The 17,950-nt window shown below is 39.1% G+C and overlaps 1 protein-coding gene across 7 annotated transcripts in view; it reads right to left on the reverse strand.

The window, feature by feature from the left end:
- The window catches only part of TBCE (tubulin folding cofactor E), a 78,585-nt gene that overhangs the window by 29,464 nt on the left and 31,171 nt on the right, over nucleotides 1-17,950 (reverse strand). For all 7 annotated transcript variants that reach the window (XM_072822997.1, XM_072822995.1, XM_072822998.1 and 4 more), the window contains one exon: nucleotides 5,506-5,590. In XM_072822997.1, coding sequence (XP_072679098.1) covers nucleotides 5,506-5,590 — 85 coding nt within the window. The remainder of the gene's footprint in view (nucleotides 1-5,505; nucleotides 5,591-17,950) is intronic.

The raw sequence follows: 17,950 nt of genomic DNA on the forward strand, positions 1-17,950 counted from the left end.
GTAAAGTAGATGCTGTGCCCTTTACAGATCAAAGGATAACATCAAAGATCAGCCTCATTCAGAACATTCCTGAAGGGTTTCTCAGAAAACAAAACAGCCCAGCAAATAATGAAAAATGCAAGTGAATGAGTGCCCACTAATAACAATAAATCTCCAAAAATAAACTAGTAATTTCTATAGATTCCACTGAGATTCTAGATTAATATCGAGATGTTGCATCCAAACACTGAAATTCTGAACCCTGTCCAGAAAGACAAAAATGGGGGAAGGGATAAAGTGGAAGGAGAGTCCAAACATTTTTCTCTTGTAAGCATTCAGCTTGCTCCAGTTCTGTCCTCCTTCTGCCGACCAATTACAGATATAGTTAATGAAATCAACAACCTGACCACGGCCCTTGGAGGAATGGAAGACTGTCATGAAGTTCTGTCATAGAGATTCAATCTGCACTATTATCTCCCCAACAGAATTGTCAGATAAAATTGATAATGCCCTATACATGTCCCATACTTATACTAAAAAATGATTGGCTGTTGGTCTAAAATTCAGATTTAGCTGGGCATTTTGTATTTTTATTTCCTAAATCTAGCAGTATTACTCAAAGCTAAAGGGTCCTCAACAGACCCAAAACTCCACATAGTAAGCATTTTTCTTGTTGGGGTTTTAGATGCTACATCCTGGGAAAGGGTGGGTCTCTGGGGAGATTCCAGTAAATCTTGTTGATCTTTACCCTATGTTGCCACAGACATGTTTAAAGACTTTTAGGCAAGCCTGCATAACTAACTTCAATATCACTCGATGATGTACATTGCTTATGTGAGAAATGACCTGGTAAACTGTTTTCCCAAAGGAAAAACAGCTTTTTTTTTTTTTTTTTTTTGCAGACTGACCCTGAGTGATGCAATTTTTATTTTGCCCTGATTTATGGGAGTCTTCCAAGAATAAAATACCTCTCTTTTTCATCTTTTGCAGAAATGTGCCCTGTCTGCAAACTAACAGTACATTTAGTGACTTAAAAAAAAAATTCTTATAACACTTTACACCATAACAGGAAAAAAATTTATATTAATCCATTAATGCTCATTCAGGAACTTCAAAATACTTTACAACAATCTTATGACACACACAAAATGAGCAAATCAAGATTCTATTTTGTAAGTTATCCAGTATGATACACACAGTCTAGAGTGAGTTTCCTCCTATGTCAAGTATTAGATTCCATTGCCTGATCTGAAGAAAAGTCATTTAAAAATTTTTTTGTATATATGTATTCATTCATTCCTTTATTTTTTATTTTTTAATTATTATTATTTTTTTAAAGATTTTATTTGATAGTTACACAGAGAGAGACAGAGAGGCAGAGACACAGGCAGAGGGAGAAGCAGGCTCCATGCAGGGAGCCCGACGTGGGATTCGATCCCAGGTCTCCAGGATCGCGCCCCGGGCCAAAGGCAGGCGCCAAACCGCTGCGCCACCCAGGGATCCCCATTCATTCCTTTATTTTAAGTAGGCTCCATACCCAGCATGGAGCCCAACACAGCTTGAACTCACAACCCTAGGATCAAGACCTGAGCAGAGGGGCACCTGGGTGGCTCAGTGGTTGATGTCTGTCTTTGGCTCAGGTTGTGATCCCAGGGTCCTGGGATTGAGTCCCTCATCAAGCTCCCCACAAGAACCCTGCTTCTCCCTCTGCCTATGTCTCTGCCTCTCTCTGCGTCTCCCATGAATAAATAAATAAAATCTAAAAAAAAAAAAAAAAAAAAAAGACCTGAGCAGAGATCAACAGTTGGATGCTTAGTTGACTGGGCCACCAAGGCACCCATTTAAGGATATTTATTTTTAAGTACTCTCTACACCTATGGGACTCAAACTTACAACTCCAAGATCAAGAGTCACATCCCCTACCAACTGAGCCAGCCAGGCACCTCAAAGAATCACATATTAAGATTTGCTTAAAAAAAGGGGGGAGTATGCCTGGGTGGCTCAGTTAAGCATCTGCCTGAGGTTCAGGTCATGATCTGAGGGTCCTGGAATTGAGCCCCGTGTCAGGCCCCTGTTCAGCGGGAGTCTGCTTTTCACTCTCCTCCTGCTCCCCAATCCCCACCCTCTAACCTGCTCATGTGTGTGCACACATCCGCTCACTCTCTCTTTCAAATAAATAAAATAAAATCTTAAAAAAGAAAAAAAAAAAAGATTTCTTGCTCACCAGAAAAATAAGATAACTGCTTGGAAAGAGGACATTTTATTTTTTTTAAAGATTCATTTATTTATTCATGAAAGACACAGAGTGAGAGAGAGAAGCAGAGACACAGGCAGAGGGAGAAGCAGGCTCCATGCAGTGAGCCTGATGTGGGACTCGATCCCGGATCCCGGGGTCACAACCTGTACTGAAGACAGGCGCCCAACTGCTGAGCCACCCAGGCATCCCAGAAAGAGAACATTTTAAATAAAACCTGAGCAATGGAATACTGACCCACACACTTCTATTTAGAGTATACTCTCCAGTTTAGGTTAAAAGAAAGAAAAACTGGAAATCACTCTGCTACCTAGGGACAAGCTGCAAAGAACTTCAAGGTTAATCACCTTAACTAAACCTCTCCACTCCCCAAAAACCCAAGGATAGAAAGAAAACAGAAGCATCTGGAAGAGCACTGATGAGTGGTTCAGAGTCATAAATTCCGGGATAAACATATAAACTACTATTAATTGACAGGGACAAAAATATTAATTATAGGTAATGGCTCAGGAGATTGCCACACTTACCCCAAGTTATATAAGAGATGGGATTGAGACTTAAGGCTGATATGAAATGATCAAAACCCATGTTTAGAGGTGGCCTTAGGAGGTGATCAGTTGTCCTCTTCTGATAGGGTCACATCAACTACTTGGGCAGTGGGGGCAGGGGGAACTTACCTTATTTTTAGAGGCCTGTAACAAAGAGGAATCCCTAGCCAGAATTTCAGCTCAATTAAAATGCTCTACTTCATAAGCCATTACCATATTTGGTCATCAGTGAAAAGTAATAATACCCCTTATAACTACCTCAAAGAGTCAGAATAAGGAACAAATGTGATAAAATAGGGCAACACTGTAAGCTAACTGTACAAATGTTTATCCCCTGGGTTAAAGCACACCCCATACTGTTCTGGTAGACCCTTGCAAATGTTAGTCTACTCTGAACTGGAGTCTGATGAGATCAAGGTGAGCTGGTGAGCTGGACTGGTTGAGGTAAAATACTCTGAGAAGAACACATGCCATAAGCCAGACCTTGTAAACTACATTGTCTCTTCTAAAGGTCTGTCCTGGAGAGACAGGACCTAACCCTGAAAAGCACAGTATCAGTCATCCTACCAACTGGATACTGGAGAGACTCAAGTGAGCTCACCAAACATCCACCTAATATATTCTGACATCTTGCTTAAAATAGAAAGGACAGCAGACTAACTTTTGTAAGATTTATATGCCAAAGCACTTAACTACCTTGTTATATATGTAACACCATCAGCCATCTGATACTAATACAAGCTTTTCTTTTTTTTTAATTTTTACTTATTTATGATAGTCACACACAGAGAGAGAGAGAGAGAGACAGAGACATAGGCAGAGGGAGAAGCAGGCTCCATGCACCGGGAGCCCGACGTGGGACTCGATCCCGGGTCTCCAGGATCGCGCCCTGGGCCAAAGGCAGGCGCTAAACCGCTGCGCCACCCAGGGATCCCCTAATACAAGCTTCTGAAGAAAAGAGGATCCTAGTCCTGCTCTAATACTATGACTTTTGACTCATTTTTCTTAAACAGGTACCCCATCATTTCACTATTTACCTCTTTCACAAGTATATGATGAGAAAATTTATGATCTGGCAACTTAAAATTGCTTTGGCTTCATGAAAATAACACTTAAACATAAAGAAAACATTTACTGTGGTAAAATTATCTCATTAGGACTTTTCAAGTAAAATTTGAAAAAAGGCTCCAGTGAATTTCTTGACAGGGAAGAAGTGTGTATGACATATTAAGAAGAGATCTGAATTAATAACAAATACAGATAATGTAATCTGGTTTGTCTGATGTCGAGATTCCAAGATACTGATATAATCTCTATTAGTCATGTTCTAATAATACCAATATAAGCACTAACAACTATAAAGGTCATTTTTTACAGTGGTTTTCTACCACATCAAACCCCAAATGCTCCCTTCTGTACTGCCCCATAAATATCCTGAAATGGAATTCATACTTAACATTACCTGCCCATATAGGGCTTAAAATCAACAAAAGACTCAATTCGATGAAATGAAGAAAAAGTAGTTTATAACAAGAGAATACATATTTCAGTCTGTAAATGTTCATGCATGACTACACTGGAAGATGGAATAGCATTTCCTTATTTCGTTGCACAGGTAAGAATCCAAACAACTGAATCCCTGATCCCTGAACTAAGGTCTCTCATCAGCAAGCACTTCAGGGGAAATCTATCTAGAGCTCATTAAGGTTGATGCAATCAGAGATGATGCGGACAAGCTTCTAGAAAAGGGAACTGTGTTGGGTAGGCTCTTTAGGAAAAGTTTCTTCACTGGAAGGTTTATGAGGTCATGCATGGTTCAGGTGAGTGAGGGATCAACAGGTCCCGATTAGAAGTTTCTATTTCCACACCTCCCTAAATACATCTTCCATGAACTCTTGACACTTTTGAGGGCCTCATTCAACGTCTGCCTTCTACCATCACAACTGGCCTCTACCAACATGTTAATTCTTCTTCTATCCTGATTCTCTAAAATTACAGAATGGTAGGCTGGGAAATATATTCTGCTATTATCTAATTTGATCCCTCATTTTAGAGGTTAGTAAATTTAGTCTCATTCAGGGTCATAAGGATTGTTAAGAGCTGTGTTAGAAGCCTCTTGACTTCCAGGCCAGGACTGCATTCACTGTACCACACTTAAGGAAAAATAACTTTGATGTTAAAAGATCTTTTTGAGAAACTGAAACCTATAAGAAAACAAACAACAAAAATTTAAAAGGCAGATTCTGTCTGAAAGTACCCAACCACCCTTCTCAAAGCTTCAGGTGGTTTCTCTGAAATCAAGCAGTTAAAAATATTAGTAGATATGCAATATAAAGTGTAACTCTTTCCATGTTAAGAGTTTTTTTTAATGGTGACCTAGCATTCCACTATATGAATGTTCTGTATTTTGTTTAATCTGCTTCTTATTGGGTATGTAGGCTATTTCTCTTTTTTATTATTCACTTAGTGGATTGCATATTGTTAATGAATCAATCAGAAAGGTTTCCATTTACCCAATTTAAAAAAATCTGTCAAAAAACAAAATGCAAAGAAGGAAAAAGCAATAAACTTTACTTGTGAAGAGCCAAAATTTTAAAAACTAAGGAAAAAAACTCTGCACATTATAACTATGCCCAAAGCCAAACATTTCTTCATCCCCATCCCCCTTTGTTCGACTATTAAAAATTATCCCAATAACCATGCAAATTCATAATGAGAACTTACCTGCATTTAAAATACACAGTCCCGTCGTGGCTTCCGTCATGCTTTCCTCTCTCAGGATTATCCCATTCTACTCCTAACCAGAGTCCTAGCAGAATAAGAAAAACCAAATGGGGGTGGGGTGGGGGGAGACAGAAAAAAGAAAAACCAAATGAGGATTAAGTGATGACAGAAATAATTAATGTTCCTTTTTTCTGCAAGCAAATACAGTAGGCAATGGAAACTCTATCACACAGACACCACTGGGGGAGAAAAAGATCTTTTGAAAATGGGCAAGTTAACATTGGACTCAAGACTGCAATGAGCAAATATGATAAGACATTTGGTTCAAAAACCAATGAAAACTACAACTGTAGGAAACAATAGCTAAAATTTACTGAGCACTTACTAAATGCCAGAAACTTTTCTTCACATTAACTCATGTTATCCTCACAAGAGACATTTCATTTTTGCAAAGCAGATATTGTTACCTTCTTTTTACCAATTCCCAAATACAAGTTTTTAGATTCCTAGTCTACTAAACTGCTTTGCATAAAATAAAAATCTATATGTAAATAGCATCCTTATTCAACATAGATAAAATAACTTGCTGAAAGTCACACAACTTCAAACCCAGGTCATTCTAACTCCAGAAGCTAAGGCTTATCCATCACACTTCACTGTCTATGACTCCTACCTCATATTTGGTATGCCACCTCACAGTCTCCAGAGCGTTTTCTTTCTTTTTCTTTAAATATTTTATTTATTTATTTATTTGACGGGGAGAAGGAGGGAAGGAGGAAGGGAGGGAGGGAGTTTGGGGCGGGGAGAAACTAAGCGAGAGAGAACACAGCAGGGGAGGAGCTGAGGGAGAAGCAGGCTCCCCAGTGAGCAGGAAGCCTGACACAGGGCTCCATCCCAGGACCCTAGGATCATGACCTGAGCCAAAAGCAGAGGCTTAACCGACTGTACCACCCAGGTGCTTCCAGAGCATTTCCTTTTACCTTCCCTCCTTCCTTCCACTATGTATACAGCACCGTGCTAGGTGCAAAAGAAAGGTAGAAAGTTTCACTTCTGGATCAGCACTCCTGGTGAAAACCAGCATAGTTAGATAAACTACTTTTGAAAATCATTTGACATCAATTATGATGGCTGGTGAGGGTGTGGAAAAAATAAGAACCCTTGTGCATTGCTGATGGCAATGTAAAATGCGGCAGCCACTATGGGAAACAATAGAATACTTCCTCAAAAAGCTAAACAAAGAATTACTGTATGATCTAGCAATTCCACTTCTGGGCATATGCCTAAAAGGACTGAAAGCAGGGACTCAGACATGTATATATCTATATTCACAGCAGCATTATACACAATAGCCAAAAGGTGGAAGGAACCCAAGTGTCCAGTAATGATGAATGGACACACAAAATGTGTTATATCCATACAACAGAATATTATTCAGCCTTGAAAACGAATGAAATTCTCAGATATGCTACAGCATGGTTGAGCTTTGAAGATACTATGCTAAAATGACATGGGCCAGACACAAAAAGACAATATAGGATTCTACATATATGAGACACTTAGAGCAGTCAAATTTAGAGAGACCAAAAGTAAAATGGAGGTTGTCGGGGGCTAAGGGGAGAAGAGAATGGGGAATCATTATTTAATGGGTACAGAGTTCTAGTTACATAAAATAAAGGGTTCCAGATACACGGTGCTTAGGACTGCATGACAATGTTAATGTGCTTAATACCATTGAACTTAAAAATGGTAAAATGGTCAATTTAGTTATGTCTATTTACTACAATTTTTAAAATATGTGTACATCCTAGAGAGCTACCAAGGTAGTGAAGAATTACATGGCCAACATGTGGGAAAAGAGGGAAACAAAAGAGTTGAGCTAATAAGCATTTAGAGCAATCTTTTCCCCTTGAGGCATGTGATAATTTTGATATAAGAAGCTAAAAAGCTGAAGAGAGCTTTGGACAGATTTCAGGGGTTAAGAAATCAATACAGAAAATCACAGCCTCCCAGAGAAGGTGAAAATTGCTGAGAAACTCTCTAGGATTTGTATGGGGCTCAAAATGTCTTCATTCTGAGAGTAAGGAGGAACCAGCACTAAATAAACTAGCCCTTGTAGGGATTCAAGGCCAACTTCAAGTAATCTCATTCTCAGATAAGTTTAAAGTGATCTGGGATTGCTACTCACCCTAGCTATCTGCCAGAATAAATTTCAGTCTGCTCTGGAGAAAAATAACACTATTGCAAGGCTCAAATTATAATTTTTCATCATCACATCTGGCACTCTAACAAAAATATCCAAATATGGAAAAAGACAAAGACTCTGTGACTGAGAACCAAGGAAAACAACAGCCAACACACTCATCAGGCATCTGCATAATGGAGTTTTAACTAGTTTAATATTTTCAGGAAAATAAAAGATGAGTTTGTAATTTCAGCAAGAAATTTTATTTTATTTTATTATTTTTTTAAAGATTTTATGTATTTATTCATGAGAAACAGAGAGGAGAGAGAGAAGCAGAGGGAGAAGCAGGCTCCACGCGGGGAGCCTGACGTGGGACTCGATCCTGGGTCTCCAGGATCACACCCTGTGCTGAAGGCAGCACTAAACCGCTGAGCCACCCGGGCTGCCCTCAGCAAGAAATTTTAAAACTGTATTTTTGAACCCTAAATAAAAATTCTGGAACTCAAAAACACAACTCAAATTATATTCCAATGATAAGAATTTTAAAATATATTATATTGTGCCTTATTTAAAAATAGGTCAGAAAAAAATTGAAAATGATGTACAGTGACAAAGGGGTGAAATACACAGAACAGAGTGAAGAGACACAGAGGGTACCCCGAAAAGCTCTACTTTATATATAACTGGAGGCCCAAAAAGAGAGGAGAGATTGTGGAAGAAGCAACCTTTGAAGAAATAGTGCCTGATAATATTATAAAACTAAAGAAAGTCATCAAACCATAGTTTCAAAAACCTCAAAAAACACCAAACTAAAAATGCAAAGAAAACTACGTCCAAACACATGAGGGTAAAACCGACATCTACCAAAGAAAGACAACAAGAAAAACCCTAATTCAGCTGAGGGTGGGGAAGAGGAAACAGATTACCTTTAAAGAAGAACAACCAGACCAACAGCTGACTTCTCCATTAAAACAGTAAAAGCCAGAAGATGAATGATATCTTCAAAATACTGAAAGAAAATAACTGGGGTTCTGGAACACTGTAATTGGTGAAAATATCCCTCAAAAAGTGAAAGTGAGGGGATCCCTGGGTAGCTCAGTGGTTTGGCACCTGCCTTTGGCCCGGGGCGTGATCCTGGCGTCCCGGGATCAGGTCCCATGTCGGGCTTCCAGCATGGAGCCTGCTTCTCCCTCTGCCTGTGTCTCTGCCTCTGTCTCTCTCTGTCTGTCATGAATAAATGAATAAAATCTTAAAAAAAAAAAAAAAAAGTGAAAGTGAACAAGTGACCCTGAATAGCCAAAACAATTTTGATATACAAAATCAAAGTCCCCCCCCCCCAAAAAAAAAAATCAAAGGACTCACAGTGTCCAGTTTCAAACTTACCAAAAGCTACTGTAATCAAAACAGGCAAAAGGATAGATGACATCTAGACAAATGGAATAGAATTTAGAGACCAAAAGTGAACCCAAAAGCGGTCAATTGATTTTTTACAAAAACACCCAATGGGGAAAGGACAGACTCTTCAAAAAATGGTGCTAGGACAACTAGATATGCTCATGCAAAAAAAAATTGGATACCTCATATCATAGGACCCCTACCTCACAACCCAACATAGATCATTAACCTAAATATAGGAGCTAAAATCATAAAACACTTAGAGAAAACTAGAGATAAATCTTCAGGACCATGGATTTGGCAACGGATTCTTGGATTATAATACCAAAAGCACAAGCAACAAAAGAAAAAATAAACTGGACTTCATAAAAATTAAACATTTATGTGCAAAGGACATTATCAAGAATGTGAAAAGACAACCTATAGAATGGGAGAAAATACTTACAAATCACTACTATGATAAGTGCTTAATATCTAGAATATTAAAAACAACTAAAACTCAACAACAAAAAGACAACCCAACTATAGTTCTGATTTGCATTTCCCTAGTGGTAAGTGATGCTGAACATCTTTTCATGTGTCTGTTGGCCACCTGCATGTCTCACACTTGTCAGAATGGCTAAAATCAGCAACACAAGAAACAACAGGTGTTGGTAAGGATGTGGAAAAAAAGGAACCCTCTTGCACTGTTGATGGGAATTCAAACTGGTGCAGCTACTAGGGAAAACAGTATGGAGGTTCCTCAAAATGTTAAAAATAGAACTACTGTAAGATCTAGCAATCACACTATTGGGCATTTACCCCGAAAATATGAAAACACTAATCCAAAGGGATACATGTATCATTATGTTTATGGCAACATTATTCTGAATAGCCAAAATATGGAGGCAGCCAAGTGTCCATCAATTGATGAATGGATAAAGAAGATGTAGCCTATATATACAATGGAATATTACTCAGCCATAAAAAAGAATGAAATCTTGCCATTTGCAATGACATGGATTGGGCCAGAGAATATAATGCTAAGAAAAATAAGTCAGAGAAAGACAAATACTATATGATTTCATTCACGTGGAATTTAAGAAACAAAACAAATAAGCAAATGGGGAAAAAAAAGAGACAAATGAAGAAGTAGATGCTTAATTAATTATAGAGAACTGATGGTCACCAGAGGGGAGATGGGTGGGGGATCGGTGAAATAGGTGATGGGGATTAAGGAGGGTACTTGTCATGATAGGCACAGAGTGATGTATGGAAATTTGAATCACTATATTGCACACCTGAAACTAATACAACACTGTATGTTAGTTAACTGGAGTTTTACAAACTTAAAAAAAAAAGACAACTCTACTGAAAAATGGACAAAGGACTTGGATAGACATTTCTCCAAAGATACACAAATAGCCAATAAACACATGAAAAGATGCTCATCATTAAGCATTACAGAAATCCAAATCAAAACCACAATGAGATATCACTTCACACTTAATAATACACCTATAATCAAAATAATGGAGAGTCACAAATGCTGGCAAGGATGTGGAAAAACTGGAATGCTCATACACTGCTGGTGAGAACATAAAATGATGTTGCCACTGTGGAAAACATTTTGGTGGTTCCTGAAAAGGCTAAATGTAGAATTACCATACAACTTATCAGTTCTACTTATAGGCATATAACCAAAAGCATTAAAAAAGACTCATGCTTGTACGCCAATGTTCATTGTGTCATTACCCACAATAGCCAAAAAGCAGAAATAACCCAAATATCCATCAACAGATGTAGAGATAAAATGTAATATACACACAATGGAATATTCAGCCATTAAAGGAATGAAGTTCTCACACATGCTACATGGATAAACCTTGAAAACATTTTGCTAAATGAAATAAGCCACCCTGAAAGGACAAATGCTGAATGATTCTACTTATATGTGGTACCTAGAGTAGTCACTATTTTCCTAAACACTTAAAAATGGTTAAGATTAAAAAAACCAAAAGGTTAAGATGATAAATTTTATGTTATGTATATTTTATAACTAAATATTTTAACATGTTAAAATCTTTAGGGGGAAGGAAGAGATGAATAGGTGGGGCACAGAGAATTTTTAAGGTGGTGAACCAACCCTGTATGATACAGGTCAATATAAATTTTTCCAAACCAACAGAATATACAACACCAAGAGTTCAATGGACTTTGAGCAATAATGGTTTATCGATACAGGTTAATCAACTGCAAAAAATGTGCACCCCAGTGAGGGACATTGGTAATGGGGGACACTATGTATGTGTGGGGGCAGGAGGAAATCTCTCTACCTGCTATTCAATTTTGCTTTGAACTTAAATCTAGTCTAAAAAATAAAGTCTATTCAAAAAAGATTAAAATGGTAAGTTTTGTTATATATTTTATAACCAAGAATTTTTTTTACAACTAAGAATTTTTAATAAAAAATGGTTGAAATGGCAAATTTTATATTTCATGTGCATGTAACCACAATTTAAAAATTTTAAAAACACAATTTCAGTAAAAAAAATTAATAGGAGTGATCTTCAAGTAAAAAGAAAATTATAAGGGCAGCCTGGGTGGCTCAGCGGTTTAGCGCCATCTTCAGCCCAGAGCATGATCCTGGAGACCCAGGATGGAGTCCCAAGTCGGGTTCCCTGCATGAAGCCTGTTTCTCCCTCTGCCTGTGTCTCTGCCCCTCTCTCTCTCTGTCTTTCTCTCTCTCTCTCTGTGTGTCTCTCATGAATAAATAAATACAATCTTTTTTTAAAAAAGAAAATTATCCCCAATGAAATCCTAGGATACAAAGGGGAATAAAAGGCCAGAAAAGGGTAAATACATGGATAAATCTAAATGAATAAAAACTATACAAACTAATATCAGTCCTTGGTGCTTTATATGCACAAAGATTAAAATGCCCAACCAGAGTTAGGAAGCGTGTAAGCAAAAATTACTATTCAAGTATTCTAAAGTCTTTGCATGAGTCCAGGAAGAAGTAAAATTACTAATTAGACTTTGTAGGTCAAAGATGCGTGTTTTGGCCTCCATGATAATTACTTAATAACAAAAAATGTATGATTAATAGAGAGGAAAAATAGTGTTAAAAAATAACCCAATAAAAGGGGGGGTGAGACTAGGAACAAAAAAGAGAAAAAAGAGCACAGGCAAGACAAATAGAAAGCAAATAGTAAGATGGTAGATATAAACCCAAATTATCAACAAAAAAGTGAAACAAGAAACAACTAAATGTCCTGATTAAGAGTCAGCAGAAACTGTCACTGGGATTTTTATAGGGATCAAACAGAATCTGTAGATTGCTTTGGGTAGTACTGACACTTTAATAATAGTAACTCTTCCAATCAAGGAGCACGGGATGTCTTTCCTTTAATTTGTGCTTAATTTCTTTCAGCAACGTTTTATAGTTTTCATTTCATTTCACCTCCCTGGTTAATTCCTAAGTATTTTATTCTTTTTGATGTGGTACATGTATACAACAGAGTATTTTTCAGCCTTTAAAAGGAAGGAAGTTCTGACACATGCTGCAGCATAGATGAACCCTGAGATATGCCAGTGAGATATCTCAGTGAGCTATGCCAGTCATAAAAGATAAATACCACAGGGGTGCCTGGGGGTCTCTGTAGGTTAAACATCCCACTCTTGATTTCGGCTTGGATCATGATCTCAGGGTCATGAGATCAAGCCCTACGGTGGCACAGAGTCTGCCTGAGATTCTTTCCCTCCATCTCCCCCTCCACTCCACTTCCCTGCTCGCATGTGTGTGCTCTCTAAAATATATTAAAAACTAAAAAAATAAAATAAAATAAAATGAAAAAAAAATACCACAGTCAAATTCCTAAGAGACAGAAGTAGAATGGTGGTTGCTAGGGACTGGCAAGAGAGGGGAGAATGAGAAACTACTGTTTAATGAGTATGAAATTTCACTTTGGAAAGATAATAATGTTCTGGAGATGGATGGTGGTGATGCTTGCACAACAATATGAATGCACCCAATGCCACTGAACTACACACTTAAAAAATGTAAAAAAATGTAAATTGATAACAATTTACAATTGATAACAATTTCTGAGCATTTTACCAGATAAAAATATAATATAAAAGACTGAAATCACAGAGTAGCTTCTCTGTACACAGTGGAATTCAGCTAGAAGTCAATAACGAAAGGTTTATTAGAAAATCCTCATATGTATAGAAATCAAGCCATATCATTCAAAATTACCTTGCATCAAAAAACGGAAGCATGGGGACACCTGGGTGGCGCAGTCAGTTGAGCATCCAAATTTGATTTCTGCTCAGATTATATTCTCAGGGTCCTGGGATGGAGCCCCACGTCAGGCTCCTGTGCTCAGCAGAGAGTCTGGTGGAGATTCTATCTCCCTCTCCTTCTCCCCACCCCACCCCCATCCCCGCCACATGCATGCTTTCTCTCTCTCAAATAAATCTTTTTTTTTTTTTTTTTAAAGATTTTATTTATCTATTCATGAGAGATACAGAGAGAGAGGCAAAGACACAGGCAGAGAGAAGCAGGCTCCTCGCAGGAAGCCAGACGTGGGATTCGATCCCAGGACCAGGATCGTGCCCTGAGCCAAAGGCAGACACTCAACTGCTGAGCCACCCAGGCATCCCTCAAATAAATCTTTTTTTTTTTTCCCCTCAAATAAGTCTTTTAAAAAAAAAAAAAAAGCCCAATGTAAATTAGAAAATACTTTGAACAGAATGAAAAAAATACTATACATCAAAATTTGGGGAATGTAGGCACAAGTTACACTTTGAGAGAAACTTATAGATTTAAATGTATAGGCTAGATAGCAGATTAAAAATAATCATCTAGGGGGGATGCCTATGTGGCTCAGTTGGTTAAGCATCTGCCTTTGGCTCAGGTCATGATCCCAGGGTCCTGGGATTGAAGCCCACATCCCTGCATTGAGTAGGAAGCCTGCTTCTCCCTCTCCCTCTGCCAGCCACTCCCCCTGCTTATGCTCTGTCAAATAAACGAATAAAATCTTTAAAACAAAATCATCTATCTCAAAATGTTACGGCAAATTAAACCAACAGAAAGTAAAAGGAAGTAAATAATAAAGAAAAATGAATAGTATAGAAAATAAATAAGACCGTTTCTTGCTGCAAAACATCTCAAAGATTTCTAACAAGGATACATGGCAACCATCGTACAAAGAATAAATCTTGGAATAAAAGTGAGTGCAGGCATTATGGAAGCACAGATAAGACCTTTCATACTGTTGGGGGTGTGAGTGTAGAAAAGACATGCAGTAGTAACAGAAGGGAGAAGAGCAGAGGCCAAGGCATAATACAGCTCAGGATCTGTTTAGGGACCTCAAAAAATCATGCACAGCTAGAGCTAGAGGTGTAGCGCAGGGGTAGGGGCAGGAGCTGGGGGCAAGAGAAAAAGACTAGCAGGGGTGAATAGAGGCTGCTTCCTAATGTAAATCTCTTGCAGACACAGTAAAGAGCTTGAACTTTATCCTGTTCCTCCTGAGAACCCTATTTAATCAGCATGGAGAGATAGGATCTGGATTTTAAAGATAAGTAACAGAAGCTCAGGGAAATATGTTACTTCCTAAAGGAAAAACTTTCTTCCTCCAATCTCACAGCACTTCTGTTATCAGATGTGTTGGTTTTTCCACACCAAGTAATTCTTCAATTCTTGGCAGACATGAACTGGGTGTCCTACAGTTTAACTCTAAACTGATACTCACTGGCCAGATGAGTGCAGACCCCACAGATTAAGGGCTCAGTCCTAGAAGAATGCCCCCATTTCAGATGCCAGTCACAAGCCCCAGGCTGTCACCTGTACCATAAATCAGCTATAAATCAGGAGTTTCCACATCCAGCAACCGGCTATAAATCGGGGGTTCCACATTCCATACTCAGGTTTGATAATTTGCTAGAACTGCTCACAGAAATCAAGAAAACTCTTACATTTACCAGTTAATTATAAAAGACATAACAAAGAACAGATGAACAGCTACATGAAGAGGTACCCAGGCAGAAGTCCAGAAGGGTCTTAAGCACAGGGGTCTGTCCCTATGGTTTGAGGTATACCACCCTCTCAGCATGTGGGTGTGTTCACCAACCCAGAAGCCCTCCCAAACCCACAGTTTAGGGATTTTCATGGAGACTTCCTTGGGTAGGCATGAGTGACTACTGATCTCCAGCCCCTTTTCCCCACCACCACCCAACTCCCCGCTGCCCCACCTGAGGGTAGCGGTGAGGCAGAAAGTTCCAACCTCCTAATTAAGGTGTATTCTTTCTGGTGATAAGCCCCCCATCCTGAAGCTCTCTAGGGGACCCTGACCACCAGTCATCATTAGCCTACAAAAAGACACCCATCTCTGGAGATTCCAAGGGCCTTCTTTAGAAGCTCTTGGCGTCAGGAACGGGGCGGGGGGGGGGGGGCTTAAGACTGAATATTAGAACATGAAAATCAGTAATAGAAAATTTCACTAAAATGTAGTCCAGGTGATTTCACAGAGGGAGCTCTCATGCCCTACCATCACTGGTAGTCAGCTGCAGACCCAACAGGAAGAGCCGAACTTGACCTTGCACCCAGATACTACTCTACAATTCCAGAAGAAGAGAGGCTTTCTTTATACTTTGGGCAGTAGCTCAGCCAATGAAAAGCCACCATACTATAAACTCCCAGTTCATTCTAATGGACTTGTAATTTATAACAGCCTTCTCAACTTACCCCTTTCCTCCTTAAAAAAGCATGCCTCTCCTTTTATTCCCTCTAATTTGCCTGGGTTTTGCCAGTTTATTGGTTTTTATTTTTTAAAGATTTTGTTTATTTATTCATGAAAGACGCAGAGAGAGAAAGGCAGAGACACAGGCAGAGGGAGAAGCAGGCTCCCTGGGGGGAGCCCCATGTGGGACTTGATCCCAGGACCCCGGGATCACGCCCTAAGCCTAAGGCAGACACTCAACTGCTGAGCCACCCAGGTGTCCCTTGCCAGTTTATTTGCCCTGGATTGCAATTCTTTTATTCCTAAAAAGCCTTTTTTTTTTTTTTTTAATAGTCATGTTTTTAGGTAATCTCCATACCCAACATAGGGCTTAAACTCATGATCCCAAGATCAAGAGTCACATGCTCTACCAACTAAGCCAGCCAGGCACCCCTAAATAAGCCCATCTTTTGCTGGTAAAATAACTGGAAATTTTTATTTTTATTATTATTTTTTTAAGATCTATTTTAGATAGAGAGTGCGAGCAGGGGGAAGGACAGAGAGAGAGGGAGAGACTGGTCAGAAGCCCGTCAGAGTTAGGGCTTAATCCCAGGACCCTGAAATCATGACTTGAGCCAAAATCAAGAATCAGAGGCTCAAAGGACTGAGCACAATCCAGGCACCCCCTGGAAATTTTGTGGGGTTTTTAAAAAGATTTTATTTATTCATTTGAGAGACAGAGAGTGAGCACAAGCAAGGGAAGAGGTAGCAGAAAAGGGAGAAGCAGACTCCCCACTGAGCAGGGGGCCCAATGCAGGGCTCAATCCCAGGACCGTGGGATCACAACCTAAGCCGAAAGCAGATGCTTAAGCAACTGAGCCACCCAGGCACCCTGGCAGTTTTTATTTTCAAGATTAAAAAACAAAATATGATCCTCGCACCCTATCACATACAAAGTTACATGGGTTTGAGGAGCTTTGTGTCAGGAACCTGAGGCAGAGACCAAGTATATTTTATTATGTCATGCTTGCTAAAATAACATAGCAAAAAAAAAAAAAAAGACCAAATTCTTAGCACATACACACAATTCTTCTGTGCTTAATCCACTTTTTGTCAAAGGCCTTTATATAAGAAATAAATATAAGTAAGGTTATTCATCATAAAAGCATCAGAAAGAATTGAGTTGATGGACATTACTAAGAAGGCCATGCTTTCATACTGCAAGGAACAAGTCACTTCTCAAATACAGGTAGAAAGAGCAAGGCCAGCATGCAACTGTCATCAGCTGTAACTCTGATGAAGCATACCTCTTGCTTAGCAAGCTATTACTCCATCCACTGAAGACAGCGTAGCAAGTACAGAGCCAGTAGAGATGAGAAAGTAGACAGAAGTGGCAGCTAGGCGGGACCAACCTCATCAGTTGGATCCCAACACTGTAAGATCCAGGCTCCTGCCTTCTCTATACCACAGGTGGTAAGGCCCTGATTAGCCTAATCTACTCAATTCAAAAATGCAAAAGACTGAAACGGACACTAGAATATAGGCTTATTTATCTACAATGATAAATAAAACCCAAGCCTAAACAGTCTGGCCAGGAGGGGTGATTCATTCTGTCCCTGGACATCAAGACACATGAAAAAACAATTGTGATCAGGTACTTCACTAAAACAAGAATTAAAAATGATGAATTCAATGAACCAGCAATCATATTTCTTGGTATCTACCCAATGAGTTATGTCCACACAAGAGCCGGCACACAGACTTTTTAAAATAGATTTTATTTATTTATTCATGAAAGACAGAGAGAGAGGCAGAGATACAGCAGAGGGAGAAGCAGGCTCCATGCAAGAAGCCTGATGCAGAACTCAATCCCGAGACTCCGAGATCACGCCCTGAGCCAAAGGCAGATACTCAACTGCTGAGCCACCCAGGTGTCCCCACACAGATATTTATAGCAGCTTTCTTCATAATTGCCACAACTGGAAGCATGGACAAACTGTGATACCTCCAGACAATGGAATATTATTTAGCATTAAAAAGAAATGAGCTATCAAGCCATAAAAAGATAAGGAGGAAATTTAAATGCACATTACTAAGTGGCAGGAAAAAAAGGCAAAACTATAGAGACAATTATCAGGGGTTACCGGGTTTAGGGAGGAGGAAG

This window comes from Canis lupus, chromosome 4, assembly GCF_048164855.1.
Source record: "Canis lupus baileyi chromosome 4, mCanLup2.hap1, whole genome shotgun sequence".
Taxonomy (NCBI): Eukaryota; Metazoa; Chordata; class Mammalia; order Carnivora; family Canidae; genus Canis; species Canis lupus.